Source organism: Stegastes partitus, unplaced genomic scaffold (genome assembly GCF_000690725.1).
Source record: "Stegastes partitus isolate 25-593 unplaced genomic scaffold, Stegastes_partitus-1.0.2 Scaffold133, whole genome shotgun sequence".
In the NCBI taxonomy this organism is placed as follows: Eukaryota; Metazoa; Chordata; class Actinopteri; family Pomacentridae; genus Stegastes; species Stegastes partitus.
Genome location: NW_007577864.1, coordinates 35,416 through 58,008, shown reverse-complemented (window position 1 = coordinate 58,008; position 22,593 = coordinate 35,416). Strand labels below are relative to the sequence as shown.

At 41.5% G+C, this 22,593-nt stretch overlaps 1 protein-coding gene across 1 annotated transcript in view; it reads left to right on the top strand.

Moving 5' to 3' along the window:
* The window catches only part of kcnma1a (potassium large conductance calcium-activated channel, subfamily M, alpha member 1a), a 146,322-nt gene that overhangs the window by 111,745 nt on the left and 11,984 nt on the right, over positions 1 to 22,593 (top strand). The window contains exons 19-24 of the mRNA XM_008278792.1: positions 1,769 to 1,942; positions 10,065 to 10,158; positions 14,252 to 14,378; positions 15,625 to 15,849; positions 16,431 to 16,623; positions 20,943 to 21,056. Of these exons, the coding sequence (XP_008277014.1) occupies positions 1,769 to 1,942; positions 10,065 to 10,158; positions 14,252 to 14,378; positions 15,625 to 15,849; positions 16,431 to 16,623; positions 20,943 to 21,056 (927 nt within the window). The remainder of the gene's footprint in view (positions 1 to 1,768; positions 1,943 to 10,064; positions 10,159 to 14,251; positions 14,379 to 15,624; positions 15,850 to 16,430; positions 16,624 to 20,942; positions 21,057 to 22,593) is intronic.

The window sequence follows — 22,593 nt, the reverse complement described above, 5'->3', positions numbered from 1 at the left end:
GTGAACAGTTATCTCTGTACCTCTCCTTGTTGCTGAGACCAGAACCAAAAAAAAAATCTGCATGCTTTTCACATGCTCATAAGGCACATGTGCATGTCACAGGATACAACAGTCCCTGATGCCTTCATCCTATGGGTTACGATCTGCGTTTCCCATTCTTTCGTTGGCCAGAAGCTTTAAAAAAAAGCATTACTTCATTCAATATCTTATTTTCCGATGTGAGTCGGAGTCAAAGATGCTGAAAGTGTCTCTGTAAAGGTGCCAGACGGTATTAGCCTGCTGTCTGTTTGCACCTTGGCAATGAGAGAATGGGGACCAGGGACTGTTTCTGCCCAGAGTCACAGCAATCTAGGGATGCTACTCTGGGGACTTTCACTCCTGCTTCCCTCAGGGTTCAGGGCTTCACACGCACAAACACACACAGACGGAGACAGAAAGTTGCTGCTTATAGTATTTTAGCCCACACTGATAGTTAAGATGTTGCGTAATACTATTTTTATATGCCCACATTTCCAGTTTTGTATGAGGACGATAATTTAAAAGAAACATCAGTGGGTTACTTTGATGAAACAGTCATCGGGGCATTGATTTTGAATTCACACAGCAGTAGTGTGTTAGACGTGAAAAACAAACAGTTAATTAAATGTTAAAATGTATTTCCCTTAATATGTCCAATCTGCTTCAGCTAGGAATTATATATTATGTGGGGGCAATGCAGGATTCTTTACATAGAGGTATACAGTAATAAACTTGAGCTGCATAGAGATCAAAAACTATGAACACACTGTATTTAAACATGCTAGTACCTGCATTAAGCAAATGATGATGGTAAACAGTCATCACCACATTGACTCAGTCATTACTACTTAATCTAACATTAGTCGAAATAAGCTAAATGTCATATTAAACCAATAAATTAGCAAAACCACTCAGTGTATTGAATTGTAATAGGACTTGTGCGTTATTTCTTCCCTCAAATGATCTAACTTGAACAAAGACATACTTGACACTTTAGCGCACATCTATGCATATTTCTATACAGTAGAGTAACACCTTATTTATCCCAGTCACACCCTTTATGCACATTAGAGTGAAGTCCCCTTGGGGAGTGGAGCAGTGAAAACTTGCTGGTTTGAATATAGCATGAATCGCCCAGTCTAGCCAGTAGAATAGTGCGATGCCTTGGACAGAGCCGCTACAGCTGCATGATGGGATACAGGTACGTGATCCACTCCTTTAGCCGAAATGGATAGAGGATGTACAAATGTATGAAACATTGTATGAGGTTTGCTGCTGAAGACATTGCTCATGCCTCTCTTTCCCGAATGCCTCCCTCCCTTTCCCCTTTCTCCTCACCCCTCTTTCCCACTGTTATAATTTTGCCTTTTGACCTGTTACTGCCTTAGCACGCAGCTTGACCTCTTGACACAAACAATGAATGAGGAATAACTCACTGGCATATGATAGTTCAATTTTTAAATGCCATTATTAATATTAACACACTGATAATGTGTCCGATTTGGTGACACTTTCTCAGACGAGAAAATTATGAAAATGAAATTTGGCGGACGACTCGTTAAGGTAAAAGTAATTGGATCTATAAATATATCTTGGAATGTGTAATGCGGGGCTCAAGTCTGCGGGAGCAGGTGGCTAAGGCTTGCACTTTCTGATGAAGTTACCTTCCGACTTCCCCTAGATGAATATTTCTCCTTTTGCCATTAACCTGCTGCTTTTCCTCTCCTCTCATCCCAAAACATGACTGTAGCCAAGATGTCCGTCTACAAACGAATGAAACTGGCATGTTGTTTTGATTGCGGCCGTTCAGAGCAAGACTGCTCTTGCATGTCAGGCAGTGTACATAGTAACATGGACACCCTTCAGAGGGCCTACCCACTTTCCTCTGTCTCTGTTCATGATTGCGCAACCACTTTACGTGCCTGTAAGTTACACCGCCCAACACATGCTGTTACATGTCTGTGGTGTGTGCTCCGTGTATTGTAACAGAGGTACTGTTACGTGTCCGTGGGTTTTCCGTAATTCCGTCCATGTGGTGTGATCTGTTTATTGTGACTCCATATGTCGTGTAGACTACGTGAATTTACTTTTTGATTTTTGTTTATTCACTAATTTGTTGTTTTTTTATCTATCTATCTATCTACCTATCTATCTGTCTATCTATCTATCTATCTATCTATCTATGGTCGATTGTCTTTTATAATTTTGACATTTGTGTTCTCTGAGTGTCCTGTGTGTGGTGGGTAAGTGATGGTGTGGCTCTGTGGTGCTGCTGTACAGTACTGTAGGTGTTAGACATGTGGCTACCGCATGCTGCATCAATCATGCAGTTGTGTGATAACGTCACTATTGGAGCGTGGTGTTTGATGTGTTTTTTTTTTTTTACTGTATAAGGTAAGATGTCTGCAAATGCAAATGCAAAAAAAAAAAAAGGTACAAAAGGTTTTTATTCTGCAATTTAACGGTTACGTTTGTTAAACTGTGTCTTATATTACTTTGAAGACCCTTACGAACCTCTGAGTTAACACTTTTCAGTTTGTACACTTTTCAGTTCCTTTGTTTCACATTTTCTTTTGCCTTTGACTTACCAAGCAACTGCGCTAAAGTTTTGTTTTCATGCTGAAGATAAGAGAAAATCACACATGAAATACTGTTTTGAAGATTTACACCAGTCATGTCGAGTCTTATAAACGAGGAGCAGGGCACACGTATTAATATGTGTTCTCACTGGTGACCTCAGTTCAGGCAGGTAAACTATTAATATCTCTTTCCTGCAATTCTTAATAGTTTATGACGAGTTTAGAGAGTAGGGGAAGGGTGGTGGAACAGGAAGATGGAGAAAATAGAGAGGGTTTGCTCAGCAGGTAAGAGGGCAAGAAAATAGATGAGGGGAAAGCAAAGAGGAGGAGAAAAAAAAAGAGAGAGAACAACGAAAAAGCCATGTTGGCTTGACAACGGAAAGGTAGAAGGACTGAGGCTCCTGGAAGATCCCCTTCTTTCTGGTTTCCTTTTGAGTGGATGGGAAATACTAAATTGTCTGTCAATTAGACATGGCAGCAGTAGGCCTAGCTATCAAAGCCTTGGGTTCAGACATACAGATCTGATTTCCTTCTCAACATTCTCCCACCGTCTGCCGACTCAGCCTAGATTAGTGTCAAACATGCCATGATGAGTTTGGCTTGGCCTCTTGTAGTTGGGCCTGCGCTGATATCCCTCGGTACCAATTACTGGCCATTACATGGTTACTGATCTCACTTCTCCCTCAACCCCCTGTAGGATTTCAGGAACAGCCTCCTCTGTCTTAGATTTCTTTCCCTTTTTAACTCTGACTTTGTCTGAACAAAGTGAGTTTATAGAAGGAGTGCATTGGGCTTTGTCAGTCAGGGATTGTTGGATTTCCTCTCCCCATTTCCTCTTTTTTCCACCAGACTGAGAGGATAAGACATCTTTATCCATGATGACTTCATACTCTTGTACATCTGAACCGAATTTTTCTTGTACTTTGTAATTGATTCCTTGGATCGGGCGCCTTCCTTTAATGAATGCAAGTCAAATTTAGACCACACAGTGTGACGCAGACACCAATTTAATGGTGGCATAAGCATAAACCTCTTATGGCCTTAATGACACACTATTTAATTAATAGCCTTTTTAACACACTCATTCAAGTACTTATGCGACTAATGTGATATTTGATTAAATAGATAAACCCTTAAAAACAGCAAACTGTGAGTTAATTAGCTTACTAAATAACTGCAGCCTGTTACTACAGATTAGACATAAAGCCATCTCGCAATGTAGACAGTTTAAATGACTGGAGTGGAAAGATGTGAGAAAGTTAGATAAGACATAATCCTGAGTAAAAGGGGGACACTTGTGTAACTAAAGAGGTGCAGAGAGAGCAAAGGCGAGTAGCTGTGCACACTGATTCTTGTCAATTTAACTTTTACCATATTACCTCAGAAGTTATGCTGAGTTCTTTCACTAACTCAGAAGTTTGTTTTCGGTCTGTTAATCAGCTACATATGGGCTTTCTTTGTGACCTGACCATCATCACTTTGGAAACGCTTCAGTCAGTGAAGGGTTTGTAATGTGGTTTATATAATGGAGAGACTGAGGCTTTTTATGGAGCAGGGGCATGGACAAGGGTTGGGGACCTCGGGCGAGGGAGATGCTTTTGGCTAGTCCACAACCTTCGGGGCTGTGTGTGCGTGTATGCGCACATCTTGTGTGCGTAACAACATGCACTTCTATCTCTGTGTCTATGCATGTGTGTGAATCTGCAGCTCATTGCTGGGGACCTTATCTATCCTGACACAGAAATTATGTTTGCATTTTCATTTTCCCAGCCCCGCTGGTCCGTCACCAAACTTGCCCTGACAGCTCCTGTCCACCAGGCAGGCCTGGTCCCCCCCTACCCTCTGTCCTATGCCGCCTCGCTACGCCCCAGATGCTAGCCAGTTAGTCTGCCGCCTCTGCGGTGCGGGCAGATTGCTAGAGACAGATGCCAGGGCCACTGTGGGTCCCTTTTTGAGGATCTGTGTCATAGGCCAGCCCTGGGCCCTCACTGTGACCTTTACTGCTGGAAGAGACTCTGGGAAAGAGTGCCGAGTGTCAGCAGCTCAGAGCTCAGTTCAAGTGCCCACTGCATTAGTAGTTATAGTGGTACCAGTCTTTAAAATCTCCTCGGTCAAGGTCACAAACTGAAATTCCTGGATAATTAACAGCACTGGCATAAGTGGAGACCTTGGTCAACCCTTTTAAAGAACAGCTCCAGAGACTTTAAAGTGCACCATTAAACCTGTGTTTGGGAAATTCCCAATTTTTAAAATCTCTATTTGTGCAAGACATCTGGACTGCATGTGAAGATCAAGTCTCTTTGCATTAGTGCCGTGTAAGCGCTGCTGTTTTGAGTAGCGAGTGTCTGTTGTCTGTGTTTTGGATATCTACATGCACTCAGATATGATTTTTGTCTTTGTTTCTCATGGTGGCTTTATTTGTCCTGTCTACAGACCTCACAATGCCCATCATGTTTGAATAAAAATGCAAAAAAAAACTCTAAGCATTTAATGAATTTTTAATGAGTTAGACTGCTGAATCTACCATTCAAACTGTGTAACCTCAATTTTAGCTCTTGTGTGAAATTTAATCAAATCTGCCATTAGACCATCATTACATCTCATTACAGGTTTAGTACACTTTCCTAAAAGCATGGCTCACTTTTGAGAATGGACAGTTCATTCATTCACCTGTCTGCCTTTTTTGTGCCATCATGCCATACTTTAATCAGCACCACCATTAGGGTTTTGCCATTATTTAAATTATTTATACCTTTTATTTTTGGTTGATGCCCTCATACGCCTTTCAATGGTAGTACTTCAGAGTTACGTTTGATTTAATCTCCATCCACCGCTCTTATGTTGATGTCTCTGTTTCCTAATGTGTCTGTTTCATTACATCGTTTCTCCCTCTGTGTGACCTGCCACTTGTCTTTGCATTCTCCTCAGCCAAATATAAGTATAATGGATATGTCAGATCACGTAAGTGTGTTTCTCTGTCCTTCTCCATTCTGCTCCAGACCTGTGTATAGACTGTAGCCCCCTCACTATGTCATGTGACATAATTAGTAGTGATGCTCTGCTGTAGTATTTGCTTTGTTGTCCCTCATTCCTTTAGAGTATAATGCTGTTGTCTTTTGTCTTACAAGGAGGCAAAATGTGAACTTAAACACAAGTTAAACCAGTTAAATTCAATGTTTAATTCAAACAGAGACTTTATTCTAACTTAACTATCATTAAATAATTTCAACATATGTTGCTAGGACATTAAAGTAATGAGTTCCTGGTATTTATAGCAACTGAAAAGAAATTATTTTGTGTTTGATAACGCCTTGGAGTTCCATGAAATATTCTTTTTGTATTGTGCTGCATGTAGCAGCAGATGGCGCTACAACACCAGGGAACAGTGGAAGCCAAAAAGAGACTGGCGTTCGATTCAAAGCTGATTGCAATATAGGTAAATCTTTGGTAAATAATTATCAAATGCATTACTTTTTTACTGGTTACTGGTTAAGAATAAATTCTAGTTTTGAAATGTTATTTGTCACCTCTAACATTTTATGTGCATATTTTCATTTAATGTACTTGTTCTTATCAAGCATTTTGATATTGAAGACATTTTTTTGTTTCCTCTTCGAGATAATGGCTGCCTACTTCAGCAAAAACTAAAAGGAATCGCAGTAATCATAATACCAGTTTTATTTTTCCCCCCGTAACAACACGACATGTTGTGCATGGCCTCAAAAGCTATTTCATGCACTTGCAATGCAGTTGAAGAACAAAGCTTGCCCATGCAGCAAACACTGTAAAGGCAAAGCCAGCTTAGCTCACATACAAAAGTAAACATTTTTAGTTGTTCTCCCTCCGCCTCATCATCTAGTTTACATTGGGTCATGGCGATCTGATAAGGCTTGCATGCAGGACAGTACCATCATGTGATTAGCATTTCAAGAAGGGACAGTTGCCGTCTGGGTTGTTCAGGGTGCACAGTGGACCTGCCAGGGCGGGTGAATGCTCTGTAACGCTGCACGTGTTTGACAAGGGCCAGATGAATCCAGGAGCTATCGGTGGCGCCCTGTAAATCAAGGAGGCAGCTGACGGCTGGGATAAACGTCTGTTTATCGCCCAGGGCCACCCAAGCATGCTTCTCTCCTCCAAACAACCAACCAAACCACCCTTCCACCAAAGGCAGGAAAAAGGGCTCCGCCTCTCCCAGTCAACTTTACAACCAGATATTTTACTCATCTTCCTCTGTTGTCTTCCCGCAGTGTTCCATGACCCCTTCAGTTCATGCAAACGTGGGGGTTAACTCTGCAGCCACAGTCAGACCGTGTGTTTGTGTGTGTGTGTGAGTGCTGTGGGATGGCTGGCTGAACATCAGGTGTACATAAACAGAATATTTATTTTCTTATTAGACACTTTGTCAACTGCAGTTACTGTTTAAAAATATCTTTATAATTGTCCTGTTTGATAATAGAATTACTGCATTTCTTTTGTCTGCAACTAAAGCACATTTCTATACACAATCCAAAATGAGTCCAATACATTTTTAATGATTAAAGGTTTTGAATTAGTAATATTATAAATTATTAGTCCTAGTTTTATATTTGTTGAAAGTGCTGTGCTACATGTTGTGCTTGAAATGACGATGTTTGATTAGATTTGACTGGCTTTCGCCAAGTCATGTCCCTGCTTTGTTCAACCAGAAAATGTAGCACAAATGAGAAATATAAGACTTCTAATTAATTCATGTTTGTCACAAATGCAAAGTAAATGCCACTGTGAACATTTCAGTTAGAATTAGAGTAATTCTTGCTTTTACAGCATGACTTTAAAAAAAATGTAAATATATTTTTTTTATTTCAATCAAAACTGAAAAAAAGAAAAACAATCTTTTGTTTGATTCTGTTTGTTAAAAAGTTTTTACATTTCATTTTGTAAATTTCTTTTTTATTTACCAATTGACTGGTTAACTTTCTTCAGTAAAATGTTGATTTATGTTTTGTGGAATTTGTTTACCCTTTACAAATATATAGCTTAAAATAAACATGGCATAAATGACATAAATTATTTTTCAGCACTTAAACACTGTAGTTTAATTGCTAATTTATGAGAATTAATACAGGCTTTCTCCCACTTTTTATTCTCCACTATTTGACAGTAATGGATGAAGTTAGACCATCTATTCAAAACCGATCACTTAAAACCACCGGCTGCAACTCCACCTCCATCACCTCAAATGCATTCCTTCCCAACGCCCTGCACCCCAACCAGGACCCCCTGGTCAATCCAGGCACACACATCCCTCTTGTTAATAACCGTAAAGGAAGCCTGCTCCCCATGGGGCCGGGGCCCAGGGCTGTCCCCTCGCAATCGCGCCTCAGTATCTCAGGTCCAGGAGACGTGGCGGCCAGATCCCTGGCTGAGAGTCGACTGAACCGGGCCCGCAGTCTGCCGGTGAAATACCGCTACCACCCCAGTAATGCCATGCTGCTCAGTCACAGTAGGCACTGTAGGTTGCCCCCTTAGCGGGATGCATCAGTCAGTAACCCTGCCTGTCCCGTTCCTTCATTTTGCTGCATGATGGTTGCTCTGCTGGAGCTGCTGCTGTTGTTGCTCCTGCTGCTTTGCACGGTATACGCCTGCTAGTGCAGTGGCTGCTACTGTCACCATGGGTTGACTTCCAAACTGAGGAGTAATATAAGATGTGAATTTAGAATTCACACAAAATAGTATTTATATTATTTGAGGATTGTTGCAGGAGTTGTGAGCTCTGAGCACTGAGGATACTGACCTTTGGGAGCTGAAGTTTTAGTCTCATATATTTATGTGGAAGAGCTTTTTATTGCACAGTGGCTGGAAAGAATTTCATTTTATTGTTGTGGATGTAAGTGAGAAGTGCTACGTTTTTTACTGTTAACAAATTAAGTTTAAACCAGGAGGAGCCTGTCAAATAATATAGCAGGGAATGCATATTTTCTGATGTGGTATTTTCAAAGTACATTAGAGAGAGAATTATTTGCAAAGTGGAAAGTGCTTGTGATATTAGCTATTCTGAATGCCCAATTGCATAAAGGAAATGTCAGAGAATGACATTTTATTAGGAGGCAAAGTCATATTTCTTATCTTTTATTAGCAGAATTAGGTGACAGCCCTAGAATGGGTGCTCAGACAATAATGAAATTCCACATGCTTGGAATAGTCACGGCTTGCGGTGTTGCACATTGATTTGCGCTAATATCATGCTGTGTTATTGATTTCTAACCAAAGGACTAATATGGGTTTGAAGTGACGGTGCACTTGGCATTTGCGCTGGGAAGAGCGTAGATTGGAAAAGAGTATCTGGGTGCTTGTCTGCACGCTCTTGAAACTCACAGACAGTAGTGAAGATCAGACTACTGTTAGCTTGACTGAAGTCTTCAGACGACCGGGCCTGGCCTCACTCCGGCTGCTCCGTCTCATTCTCTCCGTCTGACTGGGACTCAAGCAAAGTTTTGAAAAACAGTGTTTTTCTCTTGTGTTTCTCGACATAGCAAAGCATTTTTGACAGGAAACTGAACTCAAAACTGATCAAATAATCTTTAAAAGAAAAAGAACATTTTGACTGTGGTTCAGTGTCCTGCACAACGCTTAACACCAAAGCTTTAGAAATGAAATATTTAATGTTACATGAAACATTTATTTTTCATTTAAACTTGGAAGACTAGTTCTGACCTTCTTCTACTGGAGGATGATGTGCTTTTACTAGCTGCTTTCAATATTTATAGTCCACTAATTCGTACCCTGACCTTCACGATGTGTGCTGAGTGCTCGATGTTCTCGTGGCATGGAGGTAGACCTGTAGAAGAGCCATTGTGCGCTTTAGTAAGAACCCCCGAGTGATGGGGTGGGGTTCAGATAGTTTTTTTTTTTATTAAAAGAAATAAACGAACCACCCACTCAAGATCCATCTCCATAACCGTTCTCTATCTCATTGTCATTGCTTTTTGCCCGTGCCCCACTGACAATGATAGTCTTGTATCATCACATGGCAATTAATGGTGTAGGTAAGCACGGTCACTCTGATGCAGACTGCTAGAGGTCCAACCACCTGCACAATTTAGTGGGTGAACAGACGCAGCAGTGTATCACTGTAGGCCCTGTCAAAGTGCACCTTAGAAGAGCCAAAATATGGGGGGTTTTGGGATGTGAGCCTTCCATGACATTTTCAGGTCATAAATTGGTTTTTCTCCGTGGTTTTCTCCTGCCTTTCTCAGATTTACCATTGTCCCGTTACTAATGCTTTCTATATATTTTCTCAATTTGACACTGAATTATTAATTTTTTTTTTCTTTTCTTGTGTTTAGTTCTTTTTTTTTTCTTTGTTTGCAATGATTGATTGATTGTTGGCAATTTTTTTTTATTTATTTATTTTTTTTCAATGTCAGGTCCAGCACACTTCCTCAAACCATCTGTCTCTATTCTAACATCCTGCGCATGTTATTTCAGTTGAAGACGAGCATCCATCAACTCTCTCGCCCAAAAAAAAGCAGCGCAACGGAGGGATGCGAAACTCACCCAACTGCTCGCCCAAAATGATGAGGTAAGAGACGCTGATTTTATTCTCCTTCCAGCCTTCAAAAGGGGGAGTGAGAGGTAGTCAGATATAGGGAAGAAGGAAGGGAGGGAGGGAGAAAAGGGAAGGAGAGATGTGTCTGAGAGATACTTCAGAGGCGTATGCTGCTGATGGTGAGATGGTGGGAGTTTGGATGGATAGGAAAGGGCAAATTAGGGGTGGCAGAAGAGGGAGGTAAGAAACTCTGTGAGTGAAAAAGAGAGGAGAAATGCCCTGTTAAGCTCTGGCTGTTTAGGATGGCATGCTGTCAGCTGTTAATGACAGAGCTGAAATAATATTTCTGTCATGAAAAGCGGCTGCGAGGAGCCCGTTTTGAAAACTCCTCTTGGCTTTAAAGTCCCAGCTGTCACCTCCTCCGGTCTGGTCCACATGTACTACTTAAACAATGCTGGCACTAATGACACCAGCAACCAATCAGAGGGACCTGCATGGTTACTTTGCCCTCAGGCTACTCCTCTATTGTGGGAACCCCTGTGAGTAGCGTTTCTGGTACTTAAGGCCATATGCGAGATGTATCATCACAATCAAGTATGAATTCAAATATTACCTTCCTTTTATCCTGTCCTGTGGAATTAAATTGCTGTTAATTGATTTTGAAAGATAAAAGGGGGTAGGTTTTTGTGCTCCTCTGGCTGCGAGGCGGGGTGAGACGCACGACAGCGAGGAAAATACAGGAAGGCCGAGCTGTGCGGATTGGGACGGCGGAATAAAGGCGCCATGGCGAAGATCTAACAGGACAGAAACACTCATAGCTACACTGCTCGTCTCTTAATGAGAGGGAGTGTTGAGGCCATCAGCTTTATGACTTTATATGAGGAAAAGCTAAAGAAAGGCCTGTTTTTTTTTTGTCACACACACACACTTGTCACTATCAGTGTTTATTCAGGCGCGCTGCACTGCAGTAGAAACTGCAAGATCTGAATTATGTGGGTGAAAAAAAACAAACAAAAATATTTTATGAATGGAATGTAAATCTTTAAAAGCAAAAAAAGAACAATTTGTCTGTTACAGAGTGTTAAAACTTTGCAAATAGAAGCTATGCATAAATGTATAATAAAGAGTAAATCCATTCTGTTCTATGTTTCCATATAAAACATGCTGTTTTGGTTATTATTGTACTACGCGGGTGTGTGTGTGTGTGTGTGTGTGTGTGTTTTCCTTACATTCTGATCGAGTTCTTTGTATGTTAGTCCTGCTAGGTTCCCTTAGGCAGCAATCCTCCTACTGCACTGGCATGCCTGTGTGATTTTGTCCAGCATACTTGTCGGCCTCCCCCTCAGTTCTCAACAAAACAAGGACTTAATAAGCCTTCACACTTGCCAAACCATTAGCTCAACACAGAGTCATACCCTTCAGTCTAGTTTGCAACAGAGCATCATTTTAGATGCCCTTGCTCAGAGGGAGAAAACTGCTACGAAAACAACGAGGCATTGGCACATTTCCAGCTAACTGCTTGTTTAAAAGGCTGTTTAGTTTGCCCAACTTAAAGCACAAAACCTTTTCTTCTCTTCCTTTTCTGCTTAGGAGATGGTCCCCATTTGCCATGTAATATATGCATCTTCGCTTTGATCTCGCAGTGATAATAATCCTTGCGAGTTATTTACTCAGTTTTGAAAACGCTTCAAAGCGGTGTCAAAGTTTTCTCTGCTTTAGGGCTGCTTCTGTATTCTGCTGGCTCTTGGGTACTGGGATGACAGGTCCTCTGTTATAGGTGTAGATTTTTTTCCAAGTCTTAGCCTTTAGCAGAACATCAAATTACCCATCATAGTCCACAGCCCCCCCTTCACGGCTGCCCCTGTCAACATATAACACCATATATATTAAACAGTTGTGCTTTACAAGGTGGATTTTATGCACAATGAAAAGTGATTGTTTGAGGTAGCCTTAGGGATACTTTATTCTACAAGCAAGAAGGGGGAAAACACAGTAGAGAGCTAGCGAGAGAGCGAACATACGTATCAAGTATGGTTTTTACAGGACTTGCAGCCTGAAGGCCTTTGTAAATAAATAATGATCAACAGATTGGCTGTGGGCTTTTGAAAAGCATGCCTTTGTCAGTTTGCATGATGGGGAAAATTTTCAAAGCAAGAGGCTGCCTTCGTAGTCTGGCAGAGAGGGATTGGGGGAGCACGCCCATCCCCAGCTTGTGACTGCAGAGTGATACACTGGAATAACTCAGCTCACAAATATATACTGAGGGAGAGAGTTAGAAAGAAAGAGAGGGGGTAAGACACTGGAGTGAGGCGTGCTGTAAGGGAAATACGGTTTGTCCTACATAAAGGTGCATTTGATAAAAGATTGTTTCTCACCCAGGGAAAGATATTCGCTTACAATCTGATTCATTGTGATTTTCTGCAATTTAGAAATTTTGTGAATATAGTTTTATCAGGAAAAAATATCAACAGCAACTCTCTGTAGCAAAATAAATATTTCCGCAATTTATTTATTCAATTGCCGTGATTTGTTGGCTGACATTTAGCCCGGCCATGTCAGTGCTTTACTAGTAGCCAGTCCGATGTGTCACCGTGCTAATGAGCCGCGTTGCCACCACGGAATTAACACCATTCCCACAAACATTCCTGACAGGTCATGACTGACAACACACATCCAATTGCAGAGGATGTCACAGTATCATCCGCAGCTGATATCCCTTGGGCGTGGCCCTGTAGCACAGACGTCATGTCTGCTCTCCCTGAGCCTTGTGGTAGGTTCAACCCGAGGCACGGAGAAGGAAGAGGGAGAAGGAGGTGTGTGGAGCCTGTGACAGGCTGCCAGTCACACCGCTGACAGCTCTGTGAAAGATAGCTGTCTTGGCAGAGAGAGGTGGAGCGGCAGCCCGCCTGCATGCGCCAGTCAGCCCCTGTGTGGAGGCGAGCAGAGCTGAGCAGATTGAAGTGACGGGGGGGCTCCGTGGAGTTGATTGGCGCAACACGCGGCTCTGGATGAAAGATTCAGGCTGAGTGTAAAAACACTAAATGCTGTCAGTGTTATTATCACCTGCTCTAACTGATAGAGGGAAGAGGGGGGGAAAGAGAGGTGGAGAGAGACGGTGGCTAATTGACAGCTTCCTTTTTTTTTTAAACTTTTACTTTTCCTGCGATGGCATGCAATCCAAATGCAGGTTGAAGGAAGAGACAACATCAAAGCCTTGTCAGTGAATGACAGTGTTGATAGAGGATAGAGAGAGTGATACTGAGAGAGATGTATGTCAAATTTTTGAGATGTTTTCTCCCATATTACTCGCATGTCTATCTCTCTTCAGTTCCCTGTTTTAGGAGTCTGCATAGCACTGCTTTAACGAAGGATTTCAGTATTTGGGTTAAATTGTAAATAAATTAAATTTGCATTGCTGTTAAACAAACATTTTTTTTGTGTTGAGGAAAAGCGTTGCATTTTTCCAGTTTATCTTGACTCAGTGTTTTTGATTAAATTTTCTGGATTGTGTTTAGAGGAGCTGTGAGAACATGTCTTGTAGAATAAGTGCAAGAACAGGAGAGGCGGTATAACAGGACTGACAGGAGCCCTTTCATGGTCAGTGTTACACTGGATAAAACTCAGCAGCCCACTGCTGTGGATTAGCCTGTTTGGTTGTGACATGCTGTTGAAACATTCATGGCCATCAGTTGGAAAAGCAAAATATGATTGGGCAAATTCCTGAAATATTTAAAGTGTGAGCCTGTTGGAGCTTTTACTATTTGCGCCACACGGCGTCAGGAACTGGAAGACAGGGTAAAAGCTGATAATTGGCCTTGTGTTGTCATGCCATTCAGTCAGTAGCACTCAAGTCTTGCTGTTCTTCTCTGTACCACTGTGAGCACCAGGGTCTTTGAGTTTTCTGCTGCCTTGACATCAAGGACAAAAAGGAATGGTGGAATGATATGGTGGTTATGGGACCTACAGTATGCAGAGCTGTAGAAAGTTTATCAGTTGGAGAATGGGATGAGTGAACATACAGTGTAGATCTCAAGACACTCTTGTTGTCTTTCACCTCTTTCGTGGTACATTCACAAGGTTACAGTCAAAAAAATGATCTGACATAAATATGTATTTTGTTTTTCAGTCGGCACGACCCTCTTCTAATTCCTGGAAATGAACAAATTGAGAACATGGACATGAACGTGAAGAGGTATGACTCGACAGGGATGTTTCACTGGTGCCCTTCAAAAGACATCGAAAAAGTCATCCTGGTAAGTGGGGCAAGACCTTTGTAAATGCAATCCAGTAAAAAAAAAAACAAACAATAGAATATTTATTAATAAAAAAAAACAAAAAGGAAGTTAAAGTAAGTATGCTCAGGAGCCATCGTTTCCCCACAATGCTGCAGTAACACAATCACATACTAATGTGTATTGAAATTTCTCTCACTGCCTCTCTGTTGTTTCAAGGTGAGTTTGTTTTTTTATATATTTATCCACCGAGGATCTGTGAACAGCATTTCAACTCTTCACGCATGAGTTTGCTCAGGTGTTCTACCAAGGCAGTTTGTAAGCATTTATCACAATGCGTACTTCATTTGGGTACAGTTAGCCGTGTCCAAATCAAATATAAAATGGAAATCACACTCACCTGTGTCGGTAACGTATAGGGTGTCCGTTGCTCTTGTCTGACTCACGCACCATTGACTTAAACTTTAATTCTCACTCAGTTTGAGGGAGTCTGAAGGACATTTCTTCATTAGCTGGATCCCCAAAAAATGTTCTAGCTAATCAAAATTGTTCAAATATTTTTAATCATGAGATCAGGCATCTTATTGCTCCGTTACTTTATGCCTCTAATAAAATAAGATAGTTATAGTTTCACATCAGATGATAACACAGTATCGTTTAACTTACTTAACATGCGCCCAAATTTGCAATCAAAGGCGCACGGAGCCGGTGTGACAGATCTTAAAAGCGACGCATTGTTCATGAAATTACTAACAATAGAGGTTTATTTATACATTTCTTTTTTTTAATGAACGTATCCCAGTCATACAGTACGTCCTGTATGAGCCTGAAATCTTACAAACTGCATTTTTTTCCAGTATGACTGTATCTGCTTCCCTTTGAAAAAGTCTGCATTTCGTCTTTGTTCTGTAAAATGACTATTTCTGGTTGTCTAATAAACTGCTTATAAACAGAATAGTGGTTAACCAAACCTTTGTTCATGTAAATGTGTCAGTGTAACGTATAGTTTAATGATGGGTGATTAAATACATAGCCGCTTGGTTAACAAACTATTAAATGTGGATTTATAACAGTTTATGTTTTACTTTTAAGCAAAGTCTAGAATGTGTTACCTCGTGCACATTGCCTAGTGTTCTGTTAAAAGCATTCATGTCTATTCTGTGGATCTGTGTTTGTCTCTGTGTGCCTTATCCTCTCTTCTCTGTCTACACTTTTTTTTCTCATTCCTCTCTCTTTTTCTCCCCCTTCCCCTTTGTGTTCCCTGCAGACCCGGAGTGAAGCCTCCATGACAGTCCTGAGCGGCCATGTAGTGGTCTGTATATTTGGGGATGTCACGTCCGCTTTAGTGGGGCTGCGAAACTTGGTGATGCCTTTAAGAGCCAGCAACTTCCATTATCATGAGCTAAAGCCTATAGTTTTCGTGGGCTCGCTGGATTACCTGCGAAGAGAGTGGGAAACTTTACACAACTTCCCCAAGGTCTCCATCTTACCTGTGAGTGTGCTAGTTCACTGGCATGTAACGTAGACATTTCAAACAGAATGTGTGTTTAACTAACGAAGTGTTTTGAGTTACACGCTCATTGAAATCTGGCGAGGGTTTATCATTTTGATTTGATCACACATTGCTCAATTGAATGATCACTCCATGAGAGCTCAGTGAACCCTTCTGTATCCAGAGCAGTGACACATCCTGCATATCCACAGTGGAGTTTATGAGTGTTGCAGCTGCAGTGCCCATCACAGATGGCGTGGCTCGCTGCCTTAGAGCTTGTTAGGCCTGGCTTGACTGATGATCAGAGGAGGATCCCAAACACAGCCCTCAGCGCAGGCTAGCCTTTAGATGAGTCCATGTCTCTGAATCTCCAACGCCCAGTTAGATCAGTGGAATGTCATCGCCTCAAAACAAGAATACTTGTTAACTAATTTCCCAAAGCTCCCCTCCGCTCACTTCTTAAATTTGTTTTTCTCTCCCCCATGTCTGTCTGTTCTCTGCGTTTTTCTTTCTCTCTCTTTCTCTCTCTCTCTCTATCTCTCGCTGTCTTGCTCTTTCTCTGTGTTCTCCTCACCCTGAAGGGTACACCATTAAGTCGGGCAGATTTAAGGGCTGTCAACATCAACCTCTGCGACATGTGCGTAATACTGTCAGCCAATCAGAACAATATCGAAGATGCCTCACTGCAGGATAAGGAATGCATCTTGGCATCACTCAACATCAAATCTATGCAGTTTGATGACAGCATTGGGGTCTTACAGGCTAATTCCCAAGGTAAGAAGCGTCCTATTAGACTCCATGTACACTGCTGCCCAAAAGGGACAGGTTATGGCAGGGAGGGAAGACAGTAGTCAGAAAGGGAAAAAGAAGAGAGGAAAAGACTGGAGGGGGTTTAGAAGGCCACACAGGAGGGACGGATATAGTTTGTCAAGCACTGTCTTATAAGTGTTCTTAATCGAAATTCCCTGCAAGTCTGCTTTGAGTATTAACCATAAACTGACATTACTGTAACTCCTGAAGACACACACACACACACACACACACACGAAACACGTTGCTGATTGCTTCATCAAGCCTTTGAAGAGTGTTTACTCCACGTAATTTTCAGATGATTTCAGTCTTGTCCCTGGTAATTAGATGCTGCTAAACCTCTTTGATAATACTTTTTAATGATGTAATCAACATGACTGTGTCATTTGATGTTGTTCCCCCTGATCTGGAGTCTGGCAGATCGTCTGGAACAGATTGTTGATGTTTGCAGACAAACATACGAACCTGGCATCCCATCAGGCCTCATCATCATTAAGCAGCTAGTACAAATCACCAGGCAGGCCAATTCAGCTGCTCCTCATTAGTCACAACAAAACAGCGACACATGCACGCACACACTTTTTTTTTGTGTGTTGGAGCGTGTGTGCATATGTTTGTGCGCGTAACACACATGCAGGCCAAAGCAATCTATCCACAAACATCCACAAACAGGTAATCCTCAGTTTATGATTAGCTTGAAAGGCATGGCATGCCTTGAGCTCAACACTATTTAATGCCACCACAGTGACTGTTGTAAATACAAATCAAAGTTGAAGGTTCAAGAGGCTATTATTTTTTAGTGCCGAGCACTTCCACATGTTTTAGGAGAATGCCAATGCTGTTATTTCTCCAGGCTTGAGTGAGTGATACGCTGTCGATAGCACCGCCACCAAGGAACAATAAGCAGGGGTAAATCTGAGAGCACGCCGCTCTGGGGAGCACTACTCACAGAAAGTCACCTCAATACAGAAGCCCACCGGTCTATAGCTTCTCCCCGGATCGATGGACGGAGCATGGAGTTATCAATAATTGGGTCTTACATTAACCAGCAATTTAAGAAAACACACACACACACCCTGTGACGTGCGATCACGCATACACAACAAGACGCGCGCACATGCTCAGACGCTGTTATTGTATTGTTGGTATTGCTGCGAGGATTCCTTCCTCCTAGTTATGCTCCCATTCAGGCACTGTCTGTGGAATTTAGAAGGTGCAAATGAATAAGTAAACATTGGCTTTCCTGGGGGAGAGCTTCTCACGGCTGCTGTAGCATGTAGTCAACCACAGAGCATAGCTGTGCCTGCGGGGCTACAGGGATAAGGGGGTATGTAACCCAGATCTCGCTTGTCTATTGTACATTGTAGCTGAACAAAATAAGTTACAGCCGTACAGTAGCAGCAGCCAGAAGAGAAGAGACCGTGTGTGATCGGGGCTGCTTCTGAAACTGCTTCTCTATTGTGGGCCGCACATTTTGTTGAGTTCATTTTACAGATATACGGATTATAAAACATGCATATGAGGTTACAAACACCTCCAGACATAATTAACTATCAGTAAAAAAGGATTTAGGAAGCATAATTGTTATCATTTTATGCAGAAGGACTTTAGATTTAATTGCATAAAGAAGCACAAGACCTTCATTTACGTGTTTCATGTTGGAATTCAACTTTTGCATGAACTCAGAGGGAGATTAGAGTGATCAGGTGGATAAACACGTTTCGGCGCTGCTGTTTTTGCAGTACTCAGTGAAGACATACAGCTCTCTGTTTGGAGCTCACGAGTTCACGTCGCATTGCATCTTTTGAGCTGTTTGTAGCCTGTAACGGGTTTTGAAAGCGACTCAGCAGCAGGCCTCGTGTATCCCTGATTTCACCAGCATCACTTTCTGGTGTGTGCATTGCGCAGAAGAACGGAAGCTGCACTCCTACATCTCTGCACTGTCTTCATGTTCACTATGATACCGTAAGAGCAGCGTTTTAGAGGTAGAATCCCCAAAAAACTTGCTGTCACTCTCCAGTGGAGTAAACATCATCCTTTATGGACATCGACAAAATGATGTTCGCACTATCTGAGCCTGTGCTCCCCGGTTGACACCCAGTGTCAAACCGCTGCTATTTCCTAGTTCAATAATTGGTGTAACAAAAGTTATGATTATCCATGCTTCAGTTCAGTGTGTGCTTCCTGCTGCGTACTAAACTATCTGGTGTCTTTTCCATTGCAAAGGGCTGAAAGATCTCTTTTGTAATGTAAGCAGCTCATTGAGTTTCTTGACAGGAAAGGCGCACGCACACACACACGCGCACACACACACATGCAGAATTTGCAATCCTTTTAAAACTTTGTGACCTGAATATATTCCGTGCATTATGTTTCCTTGGTGGTGGCACTATAAGCTGACATTTTGCTGTAGTCAGCACTAAATGATGGATGTCAAAACACAGTTGATGCATTATGCATATAGCATTACAGATTTAAGGTGTTTACTTGTCACTTTGAGGAAATGCAAAAATGTGAAGTCATGTGAATTCATACTCCTGTCACTTGCACTTGTATTTCATGGTTCTGTGCCACACCATTTCCGATAAAAGGTTTTCAGGATCCACTTCACCAATTTTATCGTAACAAAATGAACAACATATAAAATTTATGTCTGCCCGTTGATGGAGCGATGTGAATGCTAAATATGTCTTAGCTGACCCCTAAAAGCACAGTATCCATACTGCAATTTTTAGGCAGGCGCCTTGTTTACTTAGCCCTCTTCTCCCTCTCTCTGTTTTTTTTTTTTTTTTTCCTTTTTCTGCCAATCCACATATTTCAATGATACAGAAAGCACACATCAACAACTCAATGCCGAGTGAGCTGACAAGTGCAATATACTGGATAATTGTACTGCTGCAAAGTTTCGAGTCATGTCCTTGTGCTCATGATACTTCTGTAGTAAAACACAATAACAAGAGTGTGTTTCTCCTTCACCAGAAAATAACGTAACACAGATTACTACCCTGTGAATCCAAGCTTCTAAAAAGTAACTAAAACTAGCATCTAGTTTAAAAAAGAAGCCTTGACTCTGACTTTTTTAATGGTTGTGTACCATATTAACAATTGTTAAACTAAATAACATTTCATGTTTGCAGCATGTACGACACAAAAACTACAAAATGGAGCAGAGTGCAGTTACTGTAATTGTTATAGTAACTGCACTGTGGTTTTGTAATCTGTGGGTTCTAAAGGCAATGCATACACATCATACACAACCTATTGCAATCTTTGTCACAGAAAAACAGCCAAGTTAGCAAAAACAAGATGACTATATTTATTTATTGCTTATATATTATTTCTACGTATTCATATTTTGTATTAGATCACATAACTAAATCAGTAAAGTGATTCATGATGGAGAATAAAACCCAGTTAATACTTTTGATCTCATTAATTGGTAACTCACAGGCTTTGCTGTGGTGAAGTTAACTTTTTTTTTTCATTCTTTTTCAATTGTTCTTTATTTATTGTATCAATTTCATTATAAATAATAAAAAAGACAGATGGAAACACAGCAAATAGAGATACACCGATGAATATTAACTTGAACAATGCAACTAAGGAGATTTTCTTTAAAAAAATAAATAAATTAGGGATGCACGATATATCAACGACCAAATCGGCATCGGCCGATATTAGTGTTTTTTCCAATTTATCAGTATCGGTCCAAATTTAGCCCATGTAAAAAAACAATGATTGTCTAACATTAATGCCTTCGTCTCTACATTTGATATCGCTGCTATTTCACAGATGTTTTTACTTAAATGTTCCTGGACTTGAATGTTAAATATGTTTAAATGTGTTTTACTTTTGTTACGTAATAAAGAAGACTATGTGGTCTAATTTGGGCTTCTTTTGAATAGTTTTCATGCTCTCACAGTGCTTACTTACACTTGTTTTTCGGTGTGAACAAAAATTTAATATCGACATGGATCATATCTGTTATCGGCAATATCAGAAATCTTAATATCAGATATTGGCCAGAAATTTTAATATCTTGCATCACTAAAAAAATATAAAATTGCTCCAGAATATAAACGACAAAGCTGAGATAATATTTCCTGCCCTTTCCATGGAGATTATCCAACAGCACAATGTTAGCAAAGTATCAGTGTTTTTAAATATTGTATATGTTCTGCAACAAAGGAAAGCTTTACAACCTCTTGATCTCTTAATGCTACCCATTATATTATTTTCTGATGTGTTCTGCAGCCTATATCTGTGCTTCCTGTTGTGTTCAGGTTTCACGCCTCCTGGAATGGACAGGTCATCTCCAGACAGCAGTCCAGTACATGGCTTTGTGCGTCAGGCTTCCGTCACCACCGGATCCAACATCCCCATCATCACCGAACTAGGTAAAGCCGTTTCCCGCCCACCTCAAACGCACAACGTCGCATGCCCGTGCCCAGTAAACCTCAGATCAACTCATTATCCATCCCCAGACAAAGACACACAGAGCCGATAATCCAAGACTCCATTCTGCTACCAAAAGTTCCAACTCATTCAAGGTCAAGCGGACTAAGGAATGCCATGTGTGGAATTTTTGCTCACTTTCATGGTGCCGGTTAGCTTTGCCCAACTCACGCTCATGTTCAGTTATCGGATCTTGCTCGTTCTCGTCAAACGGTGACTCAACTTGAAGATGTCAGACGGGCACTTTTGGGACAAAAGCTACATCTCCTGCAATTTGTCCCCTAATGGACAAGAGAAACTCAGCCCGATGGATAGGGTGAGAGCGGGAGAAAAGCAAAGAGGAGAGAAAACGTAGAGGAAAAAAAAAAAAAAAAGTGCCTCGGTTGCAAAATGGGTCCATTTATTAATAACAATGCCAGTGGTTGTATTCCCACTGGTGATGGGGACTCATGAAACTTTCAGATCTCTGAGGGGCTTTCTAAAGCACCAGAGACCAGCTACTCTGTCTCCCCTGACCCAATTAGGGAGCAATGGAGCATGAGGCCAGCTAAGAAAAGGCCAGAGAGAGAGAAAGGAGCCACCTAATGTTACTTGTAACCGGGCCAGCCATTACCCGAATCGAGGCTCTCCCATTACACCGCTGACCGCATATGTAATCATCAAAACTAGATAGTCCGCGTTGGAGTCATTGGTTTCCGTCCTGGACTCGAACACCGGTAGCAGTTGTGCCTCTGCACGCCGGGTTGCTAACAAATTTCACAGCTGCAGCAAACACTAGATGTGATAACATTGTCCCTCAGGAGGGGAAGGAGTAAGAGCATAGAGAAGAGAGGGTGGCTGCATGTCTCACTGGAACCATATACTGTAATTACACTGTCATATATTCAGGTTGCAGCGCCAGGAGAAGATTAAAGTCAAGTTGAAACATAAAAAACACGCCTCATCCGAGTTGCATGATCAATTTTGTTTGCATGGCGCGTGAAGTAGGTGTGTTTACGGATAAGACCTTGTTTATCCTTTTCACTGTTTCACCATGAAATAATTTATTGTTCTTGTCGTGGTGTAGCGTCGTGACAGCTCCGGCTTTGTGTCGAAACTGTGCGCTCTAATCCGGGGCGCTTCACTTTTAGACTCCGGACAACCATGAGTGTTTCAGAGTAATTCCGGAGTTGACAGGGGTAGCCTAAGACAACGATATTTCTTTTTTCTTTTTTTTTCTTTTTTTTGCAGTCTTTGAAACTGTTTCAATAACGACACCCATTTCTCCCCCTCTCTGCACTGTCTCATCACCATTAGCTAAACCTGGCAAACTACTGCCATTGGTTTCACTCAGTCAGGAAAAAAAAAGTGGAACCAACATACAAATGATAACAGAGCTGGGTAAGCTGAGCCTTTGTCCTGTGCTGCCGTTCGCTCCCTCGCTCCGCCGCCCCGCTCCTCATCAGCTTGTCTTGATTTATCTGGCTGCAGTCAAGGCCC